This window comes from Chironomus tepperi, unplaced genomic scaffold (assembly GCF_022539635.2).
Source record: "Chironomus tepperi strain 1889 unplaced genomic scaffold, CSIRO-AGI_Ctep_v1 contig_472, whole genome shotgun sequence".
Taxonomy (NCBI): Eukaryota; Metazoa; Arthropoda; class Insecta; order Diptera; family Chironomidae; genus Chironomus; species Chironomus tepperi.
Window position 1 is genome coordinate 1120098 of NW_027226594.1, and position 18755 is coordinate 1138852.

At 33.5% G+C, this 18755-nt stretch overlaps 3 protein-coding genes across 3 annotated transcripts; 1 reads left to right on the forward strand and 2 right to left on the reverse strand.

Moving 5' to 3' along the window:
• Positions 1 to 1946: 1946 nt before the first annotated feature.
• LOC139099497 (DNA-dependent protein kinase catalytic subunit-like) lies at positions 1947 to 15219 on the reverse strand. The gene is made up of 10 exons (XM_070651969.1): positions 14949 to 15219; positions 14542 to 14892; positions 13543 to 14478; positions 11737 to 13366; positions 11463 to 11582; positions 10037 to 11393; positions 7054 to 9900; positions 4304 to 6844; positions 2660 to 4190; positions 1947 to 2539 (listed from the first exon to the last, which is right to left on the reverse strand). The coding sequence occupies exons 1-10, from the start codon at positions 15085 to 15087 to the stop codon at positions 2013 to 2015; spliced, it is 11979 nt and encodes a 3992-aa protein (XP_070508070.1). The 5' UTR covers positions 15088 to 15219; the 3' UTR covers positions 1947 to 2012.
• Positions 15220 to 15357: 138 nt separating this feature from the next.
• On the forward strand, positions 15358 to 17857 carry LOC139099534 (lysine-specific demethylase 3A-like). Its single transcript, XM_070652019.1, has 3 exons — positions 15358 to 15420; positions 15479 to 16093; positions 16210 to 17857. Exons 1-3 carry the CDS (start codon positions 15400 to 15402, stop codon positions 17779 to 17781), a joined length of 2208 nt encoding a protein of 735 aa, XP_070508120.1. The 5' UTR covers positions 15358 to 15399; the 3' UTR covers positions 17782 to 17857.
• Positions 17722 to 18677, reverse strand: LOC139099535 (isochorismatase domain-containing protein 1). Its single transcript, XM_070652020.1, has 2 exons — positions 18452 to 18677; positions 17722 to 18386 (listed from the first exon to the last, which is right to left on the reverse strand). The coding sequence occupies exons 1-2, from the start codon at positions 18572 to 18574 to the stop codon at positions 17907 to 17909; spliced, it is 603 nt and encodes a 200-aa protein (XP_070508121.1). The 5' UTR covers positions 18575 to 18677; the 3' UTR covers positions 17722 to 17906.
• Positions 18678 to 18755: the final 78 nt, after the last annotated feature.

Consider the following 18755-nt stretch of genomic DNA (forward strand, 5'->3'; position numbering starts at 1 on the left):
CTTCTTGGAAGGATTGTTCACTTCTTTGTTGATTTACTTATTCAATCATCATTTTTGATGGTATGAGAAGTTTTGGGTTGTGGATGTTGAATATAGAAAATTTTGGATTTAATTTAATAGAATTTTAAGCTTTAAATTAGACTTTAAATTTAAGCTAGAAGCCTGCTTTGTTTGCTAGGCAAAGAGGATGATCATGAGATGTATTAACATACTTAATTATTTACTACTTTTTCAATGCATAACAATTGTGATTTATGGTCACTTTTTGATGTCGGTTTAAGCTTACTGCCTCGATAACTGAGACTTAAATTTCTAATATCAAGTAAAATTATGTCTCTATCAACAGTTTTGTAATTGAAGTTGAGTGTAAATGTTAAAATTAAGAATTTCTTATGGAAACGCTCTTGTGCAGCTCAGGATCTCAATAATCTGAATATGTAGCTAAGGTTTTTATATCTAAAGATTCATATCTTATTTATTCACAATGATGTTTATTCTTTGGAGTTTAAAAACAGATGTGTTTTTGTATTAAAAGGGGGTTTCAACTATGTACAATAAATATTATTCAAATCTCAAATGAACGTCACAACAAACAGTCGTTTATAGTCTACAATCTACACCACTTTTACAGACGAGTACTGCCTACGCTATTTTCCACATAAAAATCATCCACAAAATTCACAAAAGAGTAGATTTTCATTCACAAACTAAACAGCTACGTCTCAGCAACAACCTTTTCCAATTCCTTAATTACATAAAACATCCAACGTAAACAGAATTGGACAAAAAATATTAATTTTCTATTCATAATAAAAGTGAAGTAATCCATACACAAACCTAATCATAATTACAACAACATTGTTGTCCATCCATAATCATTGTATAACATTCATAAAAATAATTGAAAATTTGATGAATATAAATCCAATCATATTAATGGCTTTATATAATTCCTGTAAGGATGTAAAGAAGTCGAATTTCAAATAGAATTGACTTATGTAAGAAGATTCCGATTCCTTACAGCGATTGAACATCATTCGTAAATCAATAAAATATTCACCCTCAAATGCTCTTCATGTCCCCGAAAAAGAAGGAAATTATGCAATTCCGATAAGAGTACTTGAGGGTCGGATCTGTAGGATTAGCGTGTCGACATAACGTCATTAGGACATGCAGCAAGATGTGACAATGATTTTTTTTGGAGCCAATTCACAATAAATTTCGAAAAAAAATACTTAAGCAGCTCAGCACCAAAAGTCACGATTCTCAAAAAATAGAGGAAAAATTCTAAAGGACCATCTGGTGATGATAGCAAATAATCGTTAAGTAAAATACTTTATCAACATCCTCGAGTAATATAAAAGAGGCACGAACGATAGGGGATGAAAATGAGAACGACGGAAGAAGTTAAAATTTATTTGCGTAACTTACACATCACTTTTTAGAGGTAAATGTACTTGATGAGTCGTTGATCTCAATGTGAGCGATTTTATTTGTAATTTTCCATTATGGATTTCGGGGTTCCATTATTGAAAATTTTCTTGGAAGGCACATATTTGTAATGGCATTTAAAGCAGTTATTAGATGGAACAAATTTCTCGGAAGTTTGCTTGGGGTTGTTCAATTTGAAGCTTAGAATTGTTATCGACCGTTATCTGGTTTTCAGATAATTATTAGCAATAAGGCAGGATGTTGAATAGCACACTTTAACGCAGCATCAGCTAATTTGTGAAAATGCTTCCGTACCCAAATTTACCATTACAGTCATTGCCTTTGGGATGATAACATTTTTTGCATTTGTCTGAGCACTTCCAGATCTTGGCCAAATTATTGCATTGGTTATACATTTCTAGTACCAGTTCATGCCTTCTTCTTGCAATTGGTCGTCAGTGTCTGGCTATAAATTTGATATTCCAAGGCATAAGCCTCCTTATCCACATATCATCTACTCATTTAAATAAACATAACTTTATTAATACAAAACATATTCAACATAAAAAATAATCCTAAACTTAAAACCACGGATCCCATCCGATATAAGTTGTTCCTAGAATTGCTTTATCTGTAGCCAATTCAGTTAAGCATGTAATTTGATCTTCGACTGTTAACATTTCTCCACTTGGTCCATTTTCAAATTTCTTTCTCAGCGAATCATCACTTCCATTAATCATTGCTTTATAAGCTTGAAAAAGTGCATCCTTAGATTTTATGTTTCCGGCACTTAATTCCTCAATCAAAATCTTGGTTGGATTTGCTCCATCTAATTTTCTCTTGACTATATCGATGCGCTTTTCAGGATTCCAAATTTTAGCAGTGCTTCCTTCAGCATTACCGACACTTTTTAATTTTGAACTTAACAGCCAGTCTAATGTTGGTTCCTTTACGAAAACTTCAAGGAAAATTTGAATGGCTTCTTTGTTGTTGCGGAAACAATTCAAGGCATGCATCATGTTCTTCTTAATTAGTCCATTGATGCTCATTGGTTCTAGTACTTTTATGAAGTGAGATGTTAGACGGAATGGAACGAGTTCAGGTACATCTGTAGGGATAGAATGAAGATTGTTAGAATTAATTAAACTATTAACCCTTAATCCTTGGATTTAAAAATAAATCCAGAGATTAAAAATTAGATTTTATGATTTAAGAATTTTAAGCTTACCCAATGCAGCAGCAGTTCCAAATGCAACACCAAAATCAATCCCAATTAATCGTCCACTCTTCATGTCAATCAAAATGTTACTTAAATGTCGATCACCAATTCCAAGAAGCCAATGTCCAATGCTCATTGCCGCTAAGCTTGTAATGAAGTTCTTACGCAGGATATAATAAGCTTCAAGTGTGACGGAGACATTTTGTAATGATCGTCGGAGAATCTCATCAGGAATCATTTGTTCACAGGCTATAAACTTCTTAACTATCTCATCTCGGTCAATATTAAGCATGGCATATTCATAAGTTTTCGTCCATCCTTGAAATGGTTGGTCACCTTTCAGGAAGTCACGATATTGTGTTCGAATTTTATCGATAAAATCACTAAATTTCTGTACCATAAATTGATTGCTGATTTGCATCATAAAGTCAGAAATTGTTGTTGCATTATTGACAATTTGGAGAATTCCGCACATTGAATTTATTGGAATGACTTCATATGTGTCAATCCTAAGTTGATTCTGCTTGCAATTTTTGTCATGTGATAATTTTTCCGACATAAGCTTTAGTGCCTGCTGAATTCGTTGATCTTGTCGCAAATCCTCACCATACTTAATAATAAAGTCATAAGACTTTCCATCACTTCCGTAAATTTTCATCTCAACTGGAAGCTGCTTGGAATGGAAAATTTTCACATGCTGCTCAAATCGTACAATTTTTACATGACTTTCTATGAATGGCTTTACATGTCCTGAATATTGACCTGGAATTTCTATAAAATCAGCCTCGCCACTCCATTTATATTCAGCAAGCCAATTGCAGAGTTTTCTTAATTCTATGGACGTAAATTGCTTTTCCAAGTCCTTTTGAATGTGCTTATACAAGTTGATAAGGTTGGACTTAATTACTGTACTCTCACGGTCGAAATTGAACTTTTTCAATGCTAAAATTCTATCCTTATAATCTGTTATTTTAGCAAATTCAGAACCTCTCATTTTATGATTGTGGACGAAAACATTATCATACAATTTCTGCACAGCTTCCTGGAATTTTTCATCTGACTCAATTGTGGTAAATTCATGATAAAAATTGTTAAAATGAATATCGATGAATTTTTCAGGAACAACAAGGCACTGCAAGGCTGATGTGAACTTATCAATTGTTGGATTTGACAATATTTGACCGATCTCCTTAACTAATGACTTTTCCATGACTTGATTATCATTAATATAATTAAAATTATCTCTTGATAAATTAAATGGGAAGTAAAGAGCATTTGGATATTTCTTAGCCAATTTCATCATCAAATTATCCAAATAGCAATCATTCTCGAAATCAAAACTGGAAAGGATTTGAGAGATATACGCGAGGAACATCCATTCAGGCACCATATTTAGTTGTTCATTGAAGTCTTTTGTTATTTTGTTGCTCTTCAAAGCTGGAAGTTGTAGAATGTATGGAAGGTAAACACTTGCGTCTTCAGCGCCATTGGAAATTGCTCTAAATATCGACTTGATCATTTGTATTTGAAGCTCTTGTGACTGTAAAGAATAAAACCGTTAAATATTCAAAATTTACAAAAAGCCGTTAGAAATTCAAATTTTACAAAACCGTTAGAAATTCAAAAACTACAAAACCGTTAAATTAAACTCACCGTATTTATCTCTTCAACAAAGACATTTCGATAGAACTGACCAAGTTTGAAATAAGCTTTCCCGACCATCAGTTCCTTTTCAGGGCTATAATCATCATCGACCCATTTTTGAGCTAAATTTCTAGCAGATTTAAGGGCACCTTCTCCATATCGCAACAGCTCTGCCATAATATTACATTCGTCATCAATAGCATCCAAAATGGACTTAAATCCATCCGTAATGTCATCAGTTAGTGCATCTTCATCAACTTTTTCATACAATTTGAAGACTTTCCATGAAATTTCACTGGTACAGATTAATGTCTCAATTTCAAGCTCTGGACTGTCTTTGACACAATCTTGAGTCAGAACTCCTGTCTTTAATTTCTCCCAAGCACTTCCGAGCTTCTTCATGAATTGAATATTATCCATTGCGAACTTCTGCTCAGCATTCATTTTCGTATATTTTCCAATTGCCAAATTAAATTTTAATTTATTTTCATTTGATGAATTTGCCAACTCATTTTTAAGGCTTGATACAAGATACTTTGCAGCATCGAGATTCTTTTGTTCAAATGCAACATTTAAGACATTTCGTTTAGCATCAATTATCGATGCTTCCGACATTTTTCGTGTTTCATCGTCAATTTCATGTTTTGATGTCAATAGTGCTAGGAACAATTTACGATACGTGATCAAGTCATTCCATAAAATCAGTGAATCTGTTGATTTTGGAGTAGATGTGCGCCATGACTTGAACAGAATATCTGTACGGTGCTCAATGTATGAATTATTTGACAATGTCATGATGGACACAAAATTTGTAATTTCTGCAATATTTCGGCAGGATTTAAGCAGCTTTGATTTCTCCTCAAGAATCTCCAATGTGCTCCATTCATCACTAAATGACTGCAAAACTTTATCCATGTCAACGCAACATGCTGCATAATTTTCATCAGCAACATTAAGCATTCCAATTTCTTCCGGGAATTTCCTATGCAAAAATTCACTTCTTTTGTCATTATCAAGCCACTCCTCAATGACACTAAGGAATCCATCATTGACATCACCATTAAGAATCTTACAAAGTTCTCCTTTCAACAGCATTGGCAATAAAATGTCTTGATTGAATGACGTTCCATTCCAAATTTCCTCATAACTCTCAAGCTGCATTTGGACACTGTCTGTCATTTGTTCCCAATCACTAAGATGTGCCAAGCAATTAAAGTATGAATTATAGTAGAAATCCTTCTCACTTTGATTTCTATGTGCATATTGTGATATTAAATTTCGATAAATATCAAAGGCTTCTCGGTATTGACTGCTGAGTTCAAAGTCAATAGCTCTAAGTAGATCAATCTTTACAGCGGATGTAAGCTTCAATTTTTCTGTGAATATTCCATTCACAACTTCATATTCATTAATTTTGTAGTATAAATCAATCAACTTCATCCAATGCATCACTTGAATCTCATCTTCGTCCATTTTTATTCGCTTTGCTGGCATCTGCTGGATATCAGTCACAATATCCTTTTTATTCTCATTCATTCGCATTAGCTGTGACTCAAGGAACAAAATTCCTGTTATTGACAATGAATTTCCAATAATTTTTGGGGATATATCCAAATACTTCTCACTCATGTTTGCCAGTTCTATCAGCGTACCTAGAAACAATGGATTTGATTCTGTCGTGTTCTCAAAGGCATAGACAATAGACTTATTAATTGATGTATAAAATGCATCCTTTGCTTCCTCGTCGTGAGTTTCTTCGAATGTATTTACAATTGACTCGAAAATGGAAATGAAGACATGCCGGGCAATAATGTCATCTTTCTTGACGAGAGCCTGCAACGGCATCAGTACAGCCAATGAGTTGAAAAAGAAGTCAGGAAAATCTCCAAGTCGATATCGTCGATACAGTGTGACTTCCTTGCCTTGCTTCAATCTATTGAGTCTTTGGTTCCTGCTCATTTCTCCAAAATCACGTCTGTCAATTGCCCTCATTGCGAACTGCTTTGATGCTTCCGAGGCTGTTTTCTTAACAATTCTCTGTCTTAAATAATCTAGTGAATCCGATGACTTCTTCTCCTTGTTCCTTTGTATTTCCGATTGCAAGTCATCAACTTCATTCAAGCTTGCCGATATCTGCGATCGCCGACTCAAAAACTGTGGCTTTAAACTGACAAATAGTGAATTTTGTGTCTGTTTGAAATTAAAATTCTGTGAGACTTGAGTCATCATTTTTGGATCTTGTGTTGGTGCAAAAATTTGATGGTCATTGCTATTCAACTGAGTAGCACGAATCCATTGATTGTATTGTGATCCATCACCTGCTAAAAGTTGTCTCTGTTGTGATTGAATAAACATTGGTGGAAGTGATCGTTGTGTGCTTACTTTTGTCGATATTGGATATTCAAAGAAGTTGATGTTGTTTCTTGGATCATAGTCGAGTAAGGCACGATTTGATCTTGGATGATGAATTGGAATTTCAAGAAGCATTATGGTTGCATAATGGAGGAAATTCTTCTCTAGATGTGGATCGTAGTAGATTGATAGAAGTTCCTGTAGAGAATAAATTGGAAGGAATAAATATTTAGCTTTTAACGGATTTTCATAATTCAAATTTTGAATTTTCAATGCTGTCAGTTTTTCAAAAAATATTTAGTCGTTATTTTTCAAATATTTTTTGACTGTTATTTTCTAAATTTTGAAAAATCGTTATTTTTTAAATAAATTTTCATTTTGAAAAATAAACCACAACTAAGCCTCACCTGAAATCGATCCTTAAACGACTTTGACAGTCCACTGTTCTCATTGAAGAATTTCATCACGCGTCTTTGAATTTGTTCATCTGTATCATAAAAACCTTTAAGTATGATCTTCATCGGTTTGTTCTTATCAAAATTTGAGTCAGTTCCGTACTTTTCAACTGAATAAATCATAATTTCATACAAAATATTCTTAACGTCATCATTTGTGGACGTTGTAAGATAATTAAGATCATCAAAAAATTTCATAAATTCTTCAGCATTAAGGAACTCAATTCCTTTGTTAATAATGTGCAGAGCAAGTAACAGATACTCTTTTTGCTTCAATAGGTACCGAATATTAATTGCCGCAATTTCTTTGTAAATTGAATCCTTAAAGACTTCAAGACGTGCCAAAAACATTTCCATATAAACGCATTTTGTCTTCCTTATAGCTAATGGAATCGATGATGCAATTCGTGGCATAAATGAGTCTAATATTGTTGGATATTCCTTTTGAATTCCATAAAGTAGTTGCAGGAATACTTCCGATTTTGTTCGATCATTTTGAAGCTTTTCCAATTTTTCCTTCACTAATTCCAATGACTTTGTGTCATTTTCATCATTTTTAGTAATCATGTGCAGACATAATCCCATTAATTGAGATGCAGCTTGATAAATCTTCGGATTGGTGTTATTAAATGCCAATAGAATTTCCCTAACAAACAATCCACACTGCTCAGCATCATTCCATGAAATTAAATTGTTAGCCAGCACAACAGCATTAAGTTGAATGCCACAAATCAATTTTGAGCTTTGATTCTCAGCGCTTGGCTTTTGAAGCATATCCAATAGAATCTGAGTTGGAAGTTTTCCTGTGAAAATTTCATTCCAAGTCTCAATCAATTTCTTTATTAGTTCCAAATTTAGCTTAAAAATCTCATTTTGTTCATGATAAGCATTTTTCATAAGAAATTTAAGTAGCATGGCTGCATCTTCCTTTTCCAAAGTGTCAATTGGCTTATAGACATTACTCCAAGACAGCAGCATAGTGACCAAATCAGTAATGATAAAGTTCAGTGAATCGCCAAAAGTTCCATCAGTCAAGACACTCAGCACAGGACCCAACAGGAACTGAGCATAATGACGGAAAACATTTCGACAATTTTCAATTAATTTACATAAAAATATTTTAACATTCTTATGCTGATCGGCATTCCTCAATGAATTTGCTATGGACAATACCCATTCGTACTTCTTCCTATCTGCTTGTTCGAAATTCGCAAATACTGTCAACTTCCTGCTGTACATAAGATTAATTACACCAACTAAAGTTCCCATAATTTCATGCTCATTAATTGGAATTGATTCTAAGCCAATTTGCATTGTCTTTTGATGCTCTTTCTCTGCCTTTTCAAGGATTTCACGATTAGACAGAATGACTGCATATGACAGATCCGTTTTGGTTAAGGTTTGACTTAATGACTTGTCAAAAATTGAAATTGTGTTGATGTACTTATTTTGAGGAGTTTCAACTGCATTTACTTCCAAATCCTTAATACTGACGATGTATTGCTTAACTTTTGGAAATTCATCAAAATCCTGTGACCAATTTGAATAAATATTTTCATCCCTAATGTTAATCAGCTTCCTCCAAATGTATGAACCAGTTCGTGGATTCTCTACAAACAGGCACAGATTAAAGACTTCAGGCAAGTCCTTTGTATTAGCCACTAAAGTAGCAAGAGCTCGATAACAATAGCATTGGAACTTTCTGAACAATTCCTGCAGTTGTGAATCATCAACCATGAACACAACATCACGTCTGACATCCTTTGCCTTCATAATCAGTTCCTTAATAAGTGCTAATCCATTATTGACATTTCCATTGTATGAATAAGTTGCAGTTTCAATTTTTTCACGTGGCACACCAGCTGAAAATGCTTCAATTATCATATAGCCTGCTGATCGATTCACAAATGCACTTTCAGGATTAATGTCCAATTTTGAGTCAATTAAGTTAAAAATTTGTGAAATTTTCTGTTTAATAAATGATAAAATTGTGTCTACATTTGAGTTTTTCAATAAAGTCAGCATGTAGCGCTTCATAATGCTCAATCGAATTTCAGCATCGAAATTTTCATTCATAAAAGTTTCAAAAGTTTGTGTCAAAAATATTTCCTGTTCCTTATCAGTCATGCTGTTCATTAACTGAATTTGAACATTTTGAAGCTTTTCTTCTAAAATGTATTTTTCATCGACGACTGTAATGTTGAGTAAGAACCTGTAGATCACTGGCGATTTGCTTGTCAATAAAGCTTGATAAATTGCTTTGGAAAATGACACAAGACTTGATCGTTCTAAACTTCCTTCAGCAAATTCTGTGCTCCTTAATGGAATGTGTTTCTGTTGAATTGCATTAAGGCTTGACATCAGTTCCTCGTTGCTTTTATCTTCACTGTTTGTGATGCATGGCAATAAGAAAATTCCTTTCGATTTTACTTCCAGTGAATATGACTTATTAAGGAATAGATCCAAAAGCCACTTCCTGAAGTTTTGCAACCTCTGACCGAGTATGATCAAATCATGTGGACATGTCATGGCTATATGAGTTACTAAGTTGATTATTGTTAAGTCCACACAGTTCAAATTGTTGTTCATCTTCATATAAATTTCACTGATTGTTGTCCATGATCGAGTTATGACATCAAAATTGCTTTCAAGCAGCTTGGCATTCTGATTGTGGTGCGTATAAATAAATTCATTCATTTCTGCAAGGATGTTGAAGATTCTTAAGCGATTTTCATCTGTCGTGTTGCTCAATTGTGTTACAAACAGCTCAACTGTATCTTGAATCGTTGTTGTAAAGACCTGTGAATAAAAATCATAACGGTTTTTATAATTTTGAAAATTAGAAAACGGTCAAAAATTTTTTTAAAAAAGGTCAAAAATTTTTTAAAAAAGGTCAAAAAATTTTTGAACTAAAAGAAATAACGGAAATATTTACCTCAAAGATTGGAATCTTGAATGTTTGCAGGAAGTATTCTCCTTTATGGATTTTGCATGATTCAGATACTTTTAATTCCTCATTATCGAACGAATAAGTAGCTAGTTTCGACAAGAATGGATCAACCTTCAAACACATTTTAATCATATTTGTAGCAAATTTCTTTATGGACGGCGGCAAGTGTCGTGGCCTCTTTTGATGATTTATTTCCTCAACAATTCCGTTGAAAATTTTAGTCAGCAGCAATTCCGCACTCTTTAATATCAAATTATGTGTTAACTCATTAGTGTCAATTTGATCAATTAATTCAGTCAACAGCAGCGTCAATCCTTTCAATTTACTCTCATCAATTTCCTGTGCATTCCTTGATGACAAAATTTTCTCACTTTGCTGACACAAATCATTAAAATATTTCATGACCTTTTTCTGCAATTCAGCGGTCAGAGCTTGTCCAAATGACGTTGAATGCTGGGTTGAAGCTTTAATGAATTTGACTAGTCGGTCTTGATAGTTATGAACGACATTTAGTGACTTGTAGTCAAAATTAAGTCTTTGTGGCTTGAAAATCAATCTTTTAATTAATTTAAAAAGATCATCCTTATTTTTGAGCAGCACATTGTCCATTGGATGTTGTTGCATTAAAATAGTAAGGAAATCCAAAATATTCACAAGAATTAAGCTTCTCATCACATCCATTTTCTCTAAATTATGATTCTTCATCTTAATTTCCATACTTGCTTGTGTGCTGTTCAATAAATTCTCATTAATTGATCTTAATAAATTGACCATATCATTAAGTGCGATGTTCGAAAGGAAAAATTCAATAGAATTGATAATGACTGTTTCGGACAGCAAGTTAACGATTTCGTCAGCAGGAATGAATTCACTTTTCAGGATCCAATGATAAAATTCGACAGCACTAAGTAATTTTCTCAGCCATAAAAATGTTTCCTTATAAACAGGCTCGGGAGTTTCACTCAAATACTTTAAATCCGGATGCTTTGCAATTCCAGTTGAGACATCGCCAATTTTAATGATTTTTTGGACGTTCCAATTCTCATTGTAATAAAATTCTTTAGTGTTGTATACAGTCAGAATTTTAGTAAATATCTCCATGCATTTGTGTCTATAGAAATATTGTGGTGCTGCACATTGTACAAACAGCCAGTTGAGGACATCTTTTAATGTCATGCCACGGAAGCCTTTTGGAATAATTCGATCGCTATTGACTTGATGGAATATTTCATTTCGCTCTACAAAAACCCTCGTTAAGTGATCTAAGCTTGCAGATATTTGCTCAAATCGACGACTATCAACGAAATAGACATCAAGGTTTTCGGAAAAGTCTTCTGTGCTCCTGTTTTGTGAAAGCATATACATAGATAATCAGCATTATTTTAGTTATTTAAGCTAAGGATTCGCTTACTTAAAGTTCATGCAAAATATGTCCAATAAATACAGCCAATAGACATCAATTAAGGATTCTTCTTCTCTTACAATTCGGTAGATATTGTTGAAGCCTAATGTTGCAGCCAGACGACGGGATCTGTAAATCAACAAATTAAAGAGAAATAACGGTCAAAATAGATTTAAAATTTAACGGTCAAAAATAATTCAAATTCTTTTTTGGAAAAACTTCAAAAAAAAATTGAAAATTTGTCAAAATAACTGTCAAATTCCCCAAATAAAATTCAACTTACTGATCAGCATCCATCGACATTTTTCTCAACTCATAAAAGAAGTCAACAAGCCTAACAGGAGAAATTTTCCTTTGTTCACGATCAGTTTGACGCATTAGCCACAAAATATATTCTCTCAATAGTCTTGCAGACAAATCCTGAATTCCATTTTCCTTATAAGACATCATTTCCATCACACTTTCCATTAATACAGTCGATAATGGAGATAAAATTTTATTTGGCTGTGAATAGTAATGCATCATTTGCATCAAAAGTGGCTCAAAAAGTTGACGTACAGTTTGATCCTTATCAGCACCAAGAATTATAATATTTTTACATAAACTTCGCCACATTGGAAGTGATTCTGGTCGTTCTAAATTCTTTCCCATCATATACAGCACAAGGCCATGTAGTAATTCACATGCTGACACTTTTGTTGATCGATCACTTGAATACAATGAGAGATGACAGACTCGTTCGATAATTTGATCCAAATAAATAAGTGGCGTCGATTGATCATCACATTCTAGCTTGACTTGAAAGATGTCTGTGATGTAATCTTTAATTAACTTTTGTTGGAAGTTACTCAATATCAACTGAGCTTCATCAGGCGAGCAATTTCCCAAAAATAGCATGATTCTCTTTTTAATTTTCATCAAGTCAGTCTCGACATTTTGTATTATCGCCTTGTTCTTCCGCTTCCGATATTTCATCACTCGCAATTCACTTTCAACGGTTGATTCCTTACTGGTCGATAAAAATGTTTCAAGACATGGCAAAACTTGTTCCAGTAAATTTCTTCTCGTCTTAGAATCTTCATAAAGTACTTGGACCAAAGATTCAAAGCATGACAATGCATAATGAGCCAAACTTAAGACACTTTTGCCAACAGTAAATCCAATAATGAGAATATTTGTCATTTCATTAATATGATCAATTAATATAAATGTTGGTGTCTTAAAAATCAGTTGAAGGCACGCGACTTGCAGTTCACCAGACACTTGTTGACATCGAGGAAATAATGTCCTTATGAAGGACTTTAATGTCTCAATAGTTTGATACTTGTTGACAATGTCACTTGAATCGTGAGTGTAATTTACTCGTTCCATAATATTCAATCCAATTTCCACGAAATACATAAATGCAGAAATAATGGAATGCTTGTAGGACAGCTGAATAGACTTCTCAATCCACAGTTCCATCCATTCTAAGAAATACTTCTCAAGTTGCTCATTCGTCTGATGAGTCAAAATGTCTTGATAAAATTGGACTAAATTGTAAAGAATTTGGAAGTTTTCAGCACGAACAGGTTCTAGGTCCAATGACGGGTCAGTGAAATAAAATTCAACTTCTGTATTTGACTCATCTTGATATTTTCTCTTTTTCGTATTCAAATCTAATTTATCGATGATCAAAAATAAATTTTTGATGAAATGTTCATAAATTTTGGAACCAATCAGCTGATGCTTCTCATCTTGTGGTGTCAATATTCGGTTCCATAATGGAAGGAATTTTTGGTAGGTTATTGTCTCTCTCCAATCTTTAATGTTGTCGATTTGTTCATGGAGATCGTAAGTTAGTTGATGACTACATGTCCACAATATTCCTTGCCAAACTACAGCTTCAAGGATGTCATCGAGGATTTTGCCACCTGTTAAGAAAATAACGGTTAATAGATATTTGAAATTTAACAATAAAAAATAATTTGAAAAGTGAAGTTCAAAAATAACGGCTAAAGTGATTTTGAAAATTGAAGTTCAAAAATTAGCAGTCATAATTTTAAAGTTTTCAAATCTCAAAAGTTCGTTAAAAAATCAATCATCTCACCTGATTTTTGAAGATTCAAGAACGTCTCAAGCAATCCATCAGCAACTAAGCCATGATGAGAAGTTGACAATAAATTAAAATCCTTAATTAACACAACCAGAACTGACTGTAAAGAATTCAATTGAATGCCTGAAATCTCATCAAGTTGATTCATAATTTTGGAAAGAGCTTCAACATAACTTGGCAAGTGCTCTAAAACTTCTTGTCTCTTCGTCTTATCGCCAACATAATAAGAATATTCAGTTCTTTGCATGACAAGGTCGAAACGTTCACTGAGATATTTTGATTCGAGTAGAATTTTACATGCAACAGCCATCGAACCAAATCCACGAATAGCAATACGAATTTCATGTGGCTCAGATTGAGGCGATTCCAATGTCTTTTGAAAGAAGTTCATGAAAAATAATAAAATTGGCTTGTCAGCTTCATTTTTCCTCCTTTCCAAATTAGCAGCGATTTCAACGTGGAACGTGTACACAGCATGAACGCCTGCATTTTTGTCTTCATATGCTTTTGAGCTCAGCCATAATAAGAGCACTTTGTGCCATCTCATATAATCCTTAAACAACTCACTGCTCACTAAATGTCCATATGAATGAATAATTTCCAGCATATTACGGAATGCGACTCTATTAAAAGCTGTGTTAAGGCTTGGATGCTTGTTTGGATCTGATAGCTGAATCATGCATTGATAAAGCTTAGCTGTAAATTCTTCATCATATTCATCCTCTTTTGGCGAGAAGTTTATAAGATGATTTCTAAGTCCTTCTACAGCACCACCAACAAGCTTTAAAGACGATGTTGCTTTATCATCCTTAAAAAGATTTTGAATCGTCGTTATCATGCGATTTCGCAGATCAGCTGCTGCTTTTTGAGTGAATTTTTCGGGATATTTTTTGGAAATTCTGCCTAGTAACTCGAATACGTCACTGAATACTGAAATGAAATAACGGGAGAGTAATAAGTAACAATTAGGACAATAATAAGCCAAAAACATACATCGACTCCTAACATCCTGATTAAAAACAGACATCAAGTTGGATATTACAGTTTCCATGTCAACATCATCTTCCAGAACTTCCTTTTCCATTAATTCAGACACAGTTTTCACAGCCATTTCCTTAAATCGAGAACTTGGTTCTGTACATTTCAAGCATTGGACGCTGACTTCTGCTAGATTCTTGGAGAAAGGTCTGACATATTCAGCATAAAGTGATGTTATTTTGTGAATGACCTCAAAGATCCTGATTGCACTTTCATTGAGGTCTTTTGCAAATATAGCAGTTATGATGAATTTTAGCAAATCAATCTTCTTGTCACTGTCTTTAAGCAGCAACTCTACAGCATATTCTAAAATAAGAATTGATATTAGTATTGTTAATTATTTCTGGGTATGCTGTACTTACTAGTTTCATTAATTGATTTAGGCACATCAAAGTACTCACTGATAACGGAGATGATTTGAAGACATAACGTCGAGTTCCGAGTCCTTTTTGCGGACCTAAGAGCTTCCAATTGCTTTTTGATAAAATCTTGTTCGTTCATGATCACAAATTGTCCAATTTGTTATTATTATGAAATTCAAATACCAAAGAATGCTTTGAATTAAGAATTTAAATGTATTATGCAATAATTAATGTAATTAACTGTTTTGATAAATAAATCATTGCGAAATAATGTGTAAATCACTTAAAAAATTAATTAAAAACTTTCTGCGCCGGTTTGTAAACAAATAACAACGGTTAATCGAAACTAATCAAAATATCAACGGTTTTTTTGTCAAAAAATTTGAATTTGTCAAAAAATGTTGTTTTGTTTGTCAAAAATTTTGTTAAATGATAATTACATAAATTTAAAATGAATTTAAGTCCTTCATCGGTAAGTTTAATTAAATTTCTTCAATCAAATCGTTGGACTAACTGTTTTTCCTTTGTAGAGTAAGATAATTTACATAAAACTGATTCCCGCTAAGCGTAAAATTGATGAACAACCAAATATTGAAGCAGCAAAGCAGCCAAAATTAGTAAACATTGAAAATGAAGAAGAAAAAGCAATTACAGACGACTTTGATACATGCTTTGACGACGATGACTTGATAGTTTACAGTCCTCAGAGCGATATTTATGAACATTCAGATTCATTAAGCCAAGACAGACTAGATTCCAAAGAGATTTTCCTTCAGCACGACACTTGTTATTTAACATCATTAGAAATAAGCCAATGCCGAGAGTGTCAAGAGAATTCCAAAGATTGTAATAAGTACACATGTAGATTTTATCAATTCCGAAGAATACAAAAGGAAGATGGCAAATTTGAAGTCACTGGATTCCTTGACATTCACTCAGATCCTAGTCTAGCTGATTTAGATATGTGGACAATGCCAGATAGTCGATTAAAACTTAGTAATGAATCTGTTAATTATATTCTCACATACGTTGGTAGTCAATTCTGTTTTATGGCACAAGAGGAACTAAATATCTGCAAGCTGTACAAACAAAATCATCAAGTTGCTTGGAAACGCGCTGTTTATTTAGTTCGAGAGTTGTGTGATGTAAGAAATTGCAATATTTTATTGACTGGATGTTTCTATTTGCATAGATAGCAACATATCCAGTAGATCTAATTGTTTACTTTCATAATTAATACTCGAAATTTTTTTAATTTTAGGTTTGTGCAACATCGCTGTTTAATTTTCATTTTGTATGTACTTTATGTGGCACAAGTATTTGCATTGACTGTTATAAAGAAAGAGAAGCAGGATTTGCACGATGGAAGCTAACAACGAAGGCTGAAAAGCAGGAACGAGATAGTTATTTCTGGTACAAATGTCACGACGATAAGGATCATAAGCTAATGTTAACACAAATGATACCTGGCGATGCTCTCTTACTCCTTCAGGAGAATCTACACAAAGTGTGTAAAGAACAAAATGTTCCGATGAAATGTGACTGCTATAGTAAGTCACCAAAAATTGAAATGTCAAAAGATCCAGAGAAGAATTTTCTCCAACAACAAGTAATCCAAAGGAAACGATTAAAGAAAATGAGAGTTGATCGGACGATTGGCTCACTTGAAACTTCATCAGCATATAGTAGAATCAAACATACGTGGATAGCTGGAAAGAATGTTATAAAGTTCCTTGAACCTTCTGAATCAGAAGAAAGTTACAAATTATTCCAAAATCAATGGCAGCGAGGTAAACCAATTGTTGTAGCTAATGTGATTAAAAACATGAAAACTGAAATGTGGAATCCTGATTACTTTTTAAGAAAGTTTGGAAATAATAAGCACTCATTAATTAATTGTACCAATGATTCAATCATCAAACGAGTTCCATTAAGACACTTTTGGGAAGGCTTTAAGTCATACAAAAAGAGATTACCAGTCGAAAGTGATAAGAAGTTAATTTTAAAACTCAAGGATTTCCCAACAGCATCGGACTTTGCAGATACTTTAAAGAACCATTTCGACGACATGATGAAGTCAGTTCCATTTAGTGCTTATTCACGACGTGATGGAAAGTATAACTTACCAAGATATCTTCATGAGCACTTTTTAAAACCAGATCTTGGTCCAAAGATGTACAGTGCATATGGACAAGAATTACCACTTAGACAAAGCAGTACAAATCTTCATTTAGACATTTCAGACGCAATTAATGTGTGTGTGCATGTAAGTCAACCAGATGATGCAGAGCTCGCAACAACGCAATATAAGAAGGAAGAAGTAACGAAGGCAATGATCGCTGCTGGATGTGATGAAGAGGATTTAAGAATATTTGATTCAAATGTTAAACTTCCTGGAGCAATTTGGTACATTTGGAGAGCATCACAAGCTGATGATATGAGAAAAGTATTACTTCAAGTGGCCAAAGAACGAGGCAAGCATATGGGAAAGAATGAAGATCCATTGCACGATCAAGACTGGTTTATCGATGCTGAACTTCGAAAACGATTGCAGGAAAATGGAATTCATGGATATACAATAATCCAGTATGCAGGCGAAGCAGTTTTTATTCCTTCCGGTGCACCACATCAAGTAACCAATTTGTATGATTGTATTAAAGTAGCTTTAGACTTTGTAGCTCCAGAAAATATTTTAGAATCCTTCAATCTTACTAGCGAATTTAGACGATTGAGTACTAGACATGTCAATCGTGAAGATAAGCTTCAAATCAAATCTATTTTATATCATGTTGTTAAGTCTCTAGTTCCATCAAAAATTGAGTATGAACTATAGATTCAGGCACAACTTTTATTTATTTCATCACCAATTTATTCAATAGAATAAAACCAAAAAAATCCCGATTAAAATATTTGCACTTGTTTGATTAAATACATATTCAAGGTCTGCAATGTCCAGCACTACAATTTACTTGATGTTGGAAACAATCCAGTATCACAAGAAGTTTCAGCGACCAACTTCCTAACATCATTGAATTTTGGATGATTTTTATCCTTCATCAATTTAAAAATAACATTCTCATAGGTGGTTATGAAGCAGCCAAGGGATCTCATCCGGTCTAGCGCCATCACTCGATCAGTAAGCGTACGTGACAAAACACAATCAGCGACAATATGTACAGAATACTTGTCAGTTGCTAGTAAATCGAGTGCTGTTTGCTCAACACAAATGTGACTTTCAATGCCAAACAAAACAACAGACTCGACATCTTTATAATCTCCAAGAAGTTGCTGTACTTCTGGTATACACATTGAGAATTTTGTTTTGTCAAAAACTCCTTTTGCATGTCCAATGTCAAAATCTGAGATGGTTTTTCCCAATTTTGCTGAATTTTGTTCGGTGACAATGAGTGGAATATCAAATATTTTGCTGAAGCTTACCTGTAAGACATAGCAAAAATCCCAATTATCCCTAACTATCCAAAATATTTACATAATAATCTTACAAGCTTGTTGACATTTTTCGCAAAGTCGGCAAATTGATTCATAAAACGAAATTTCTCTTGTACATCACAAAGCAGGAAGAGAGTCTTGTTTGGATTAAGCATGCCAAGCCGTCTCAATGCCATTATGAGAATTGAATGTTACAGGTAAATAGGAAGAAAGTTATTAAAATTTATGAAAGGTCACAAATTGTGATTATTTTGAATGTTCAAGTTGACTGCAACTGTGCAAAATAATAAAGTTAAAAATTTTAATCACAGAGGGCGTATGTGTCGTATTTGGACGAATATTAATTTAATTGAGGAG

What these genes read in the sequence shown, in the direction of transcription:
- LOC139099535 (XM_070652020.1), bottom strand. Translation starts at nt 18,574, where the DNA reads ATGGCATTGAGACGGCTTGGCATGCTTAATCCAAACAAGACTCTCTTC. An exon ending in CGAAAAATGTCAACAAGCTT is followed by an intron (nt 18,387 to 18,451) that starts GTAAGATTATTA and finishes TATGTCTTACAG; the next exon opens with GTAAGCTTCAGCAAAATATT.
- LOC139099497 (XM_070651969.1), bottom strand. Translation starts at nt 15,087, where the DNA reads ATGAACGAACAAGATTTTATCAAAAAGCAATTGGAAGCTCTTAGGTCC. An exon ending in TCAGGATGTTAGGAGTCGAT is followed by an intron (nt 14,479 to 14,541) that starts GTATGTTTTTGG and finishes ATTTCATTTCAG; the next exon opens with TATTCAGTGACGTATTCGAG. An exon ending in TGGAACTGCTGCTGCATTGG is followed by an intron (nt 2,540 to 2,659) that starts GTAAGCTTAAAA and finishes CTATCCCTACAG; the next exon opens with ATGTACCTGAACTCGTTCCA.
- LOC139099534 (XM_070652019.1), top strand. Translation starts at nt 15,400, where the DNA reads ATGAATTTAAGTCCTTCATCG. An exon ending in TGAATTTAAGTCCTTCATCG is followed by an intron (nt 15,421 to 15,478) that starts GTAAGTTTAATT and finishes TTTCCTTTGTAG; the next exon opens with AGTAAGATAATTTACATAAA. An exon ending in TAGTTCGAGAGTTGTGTGAT is followed by an intron (nt 16,094 to 16,209) that starts GTAAGAAATTGC and finishes TTTTAATTTTAG; the next exon opens with GTTTGTGCAACATCGCTGTT.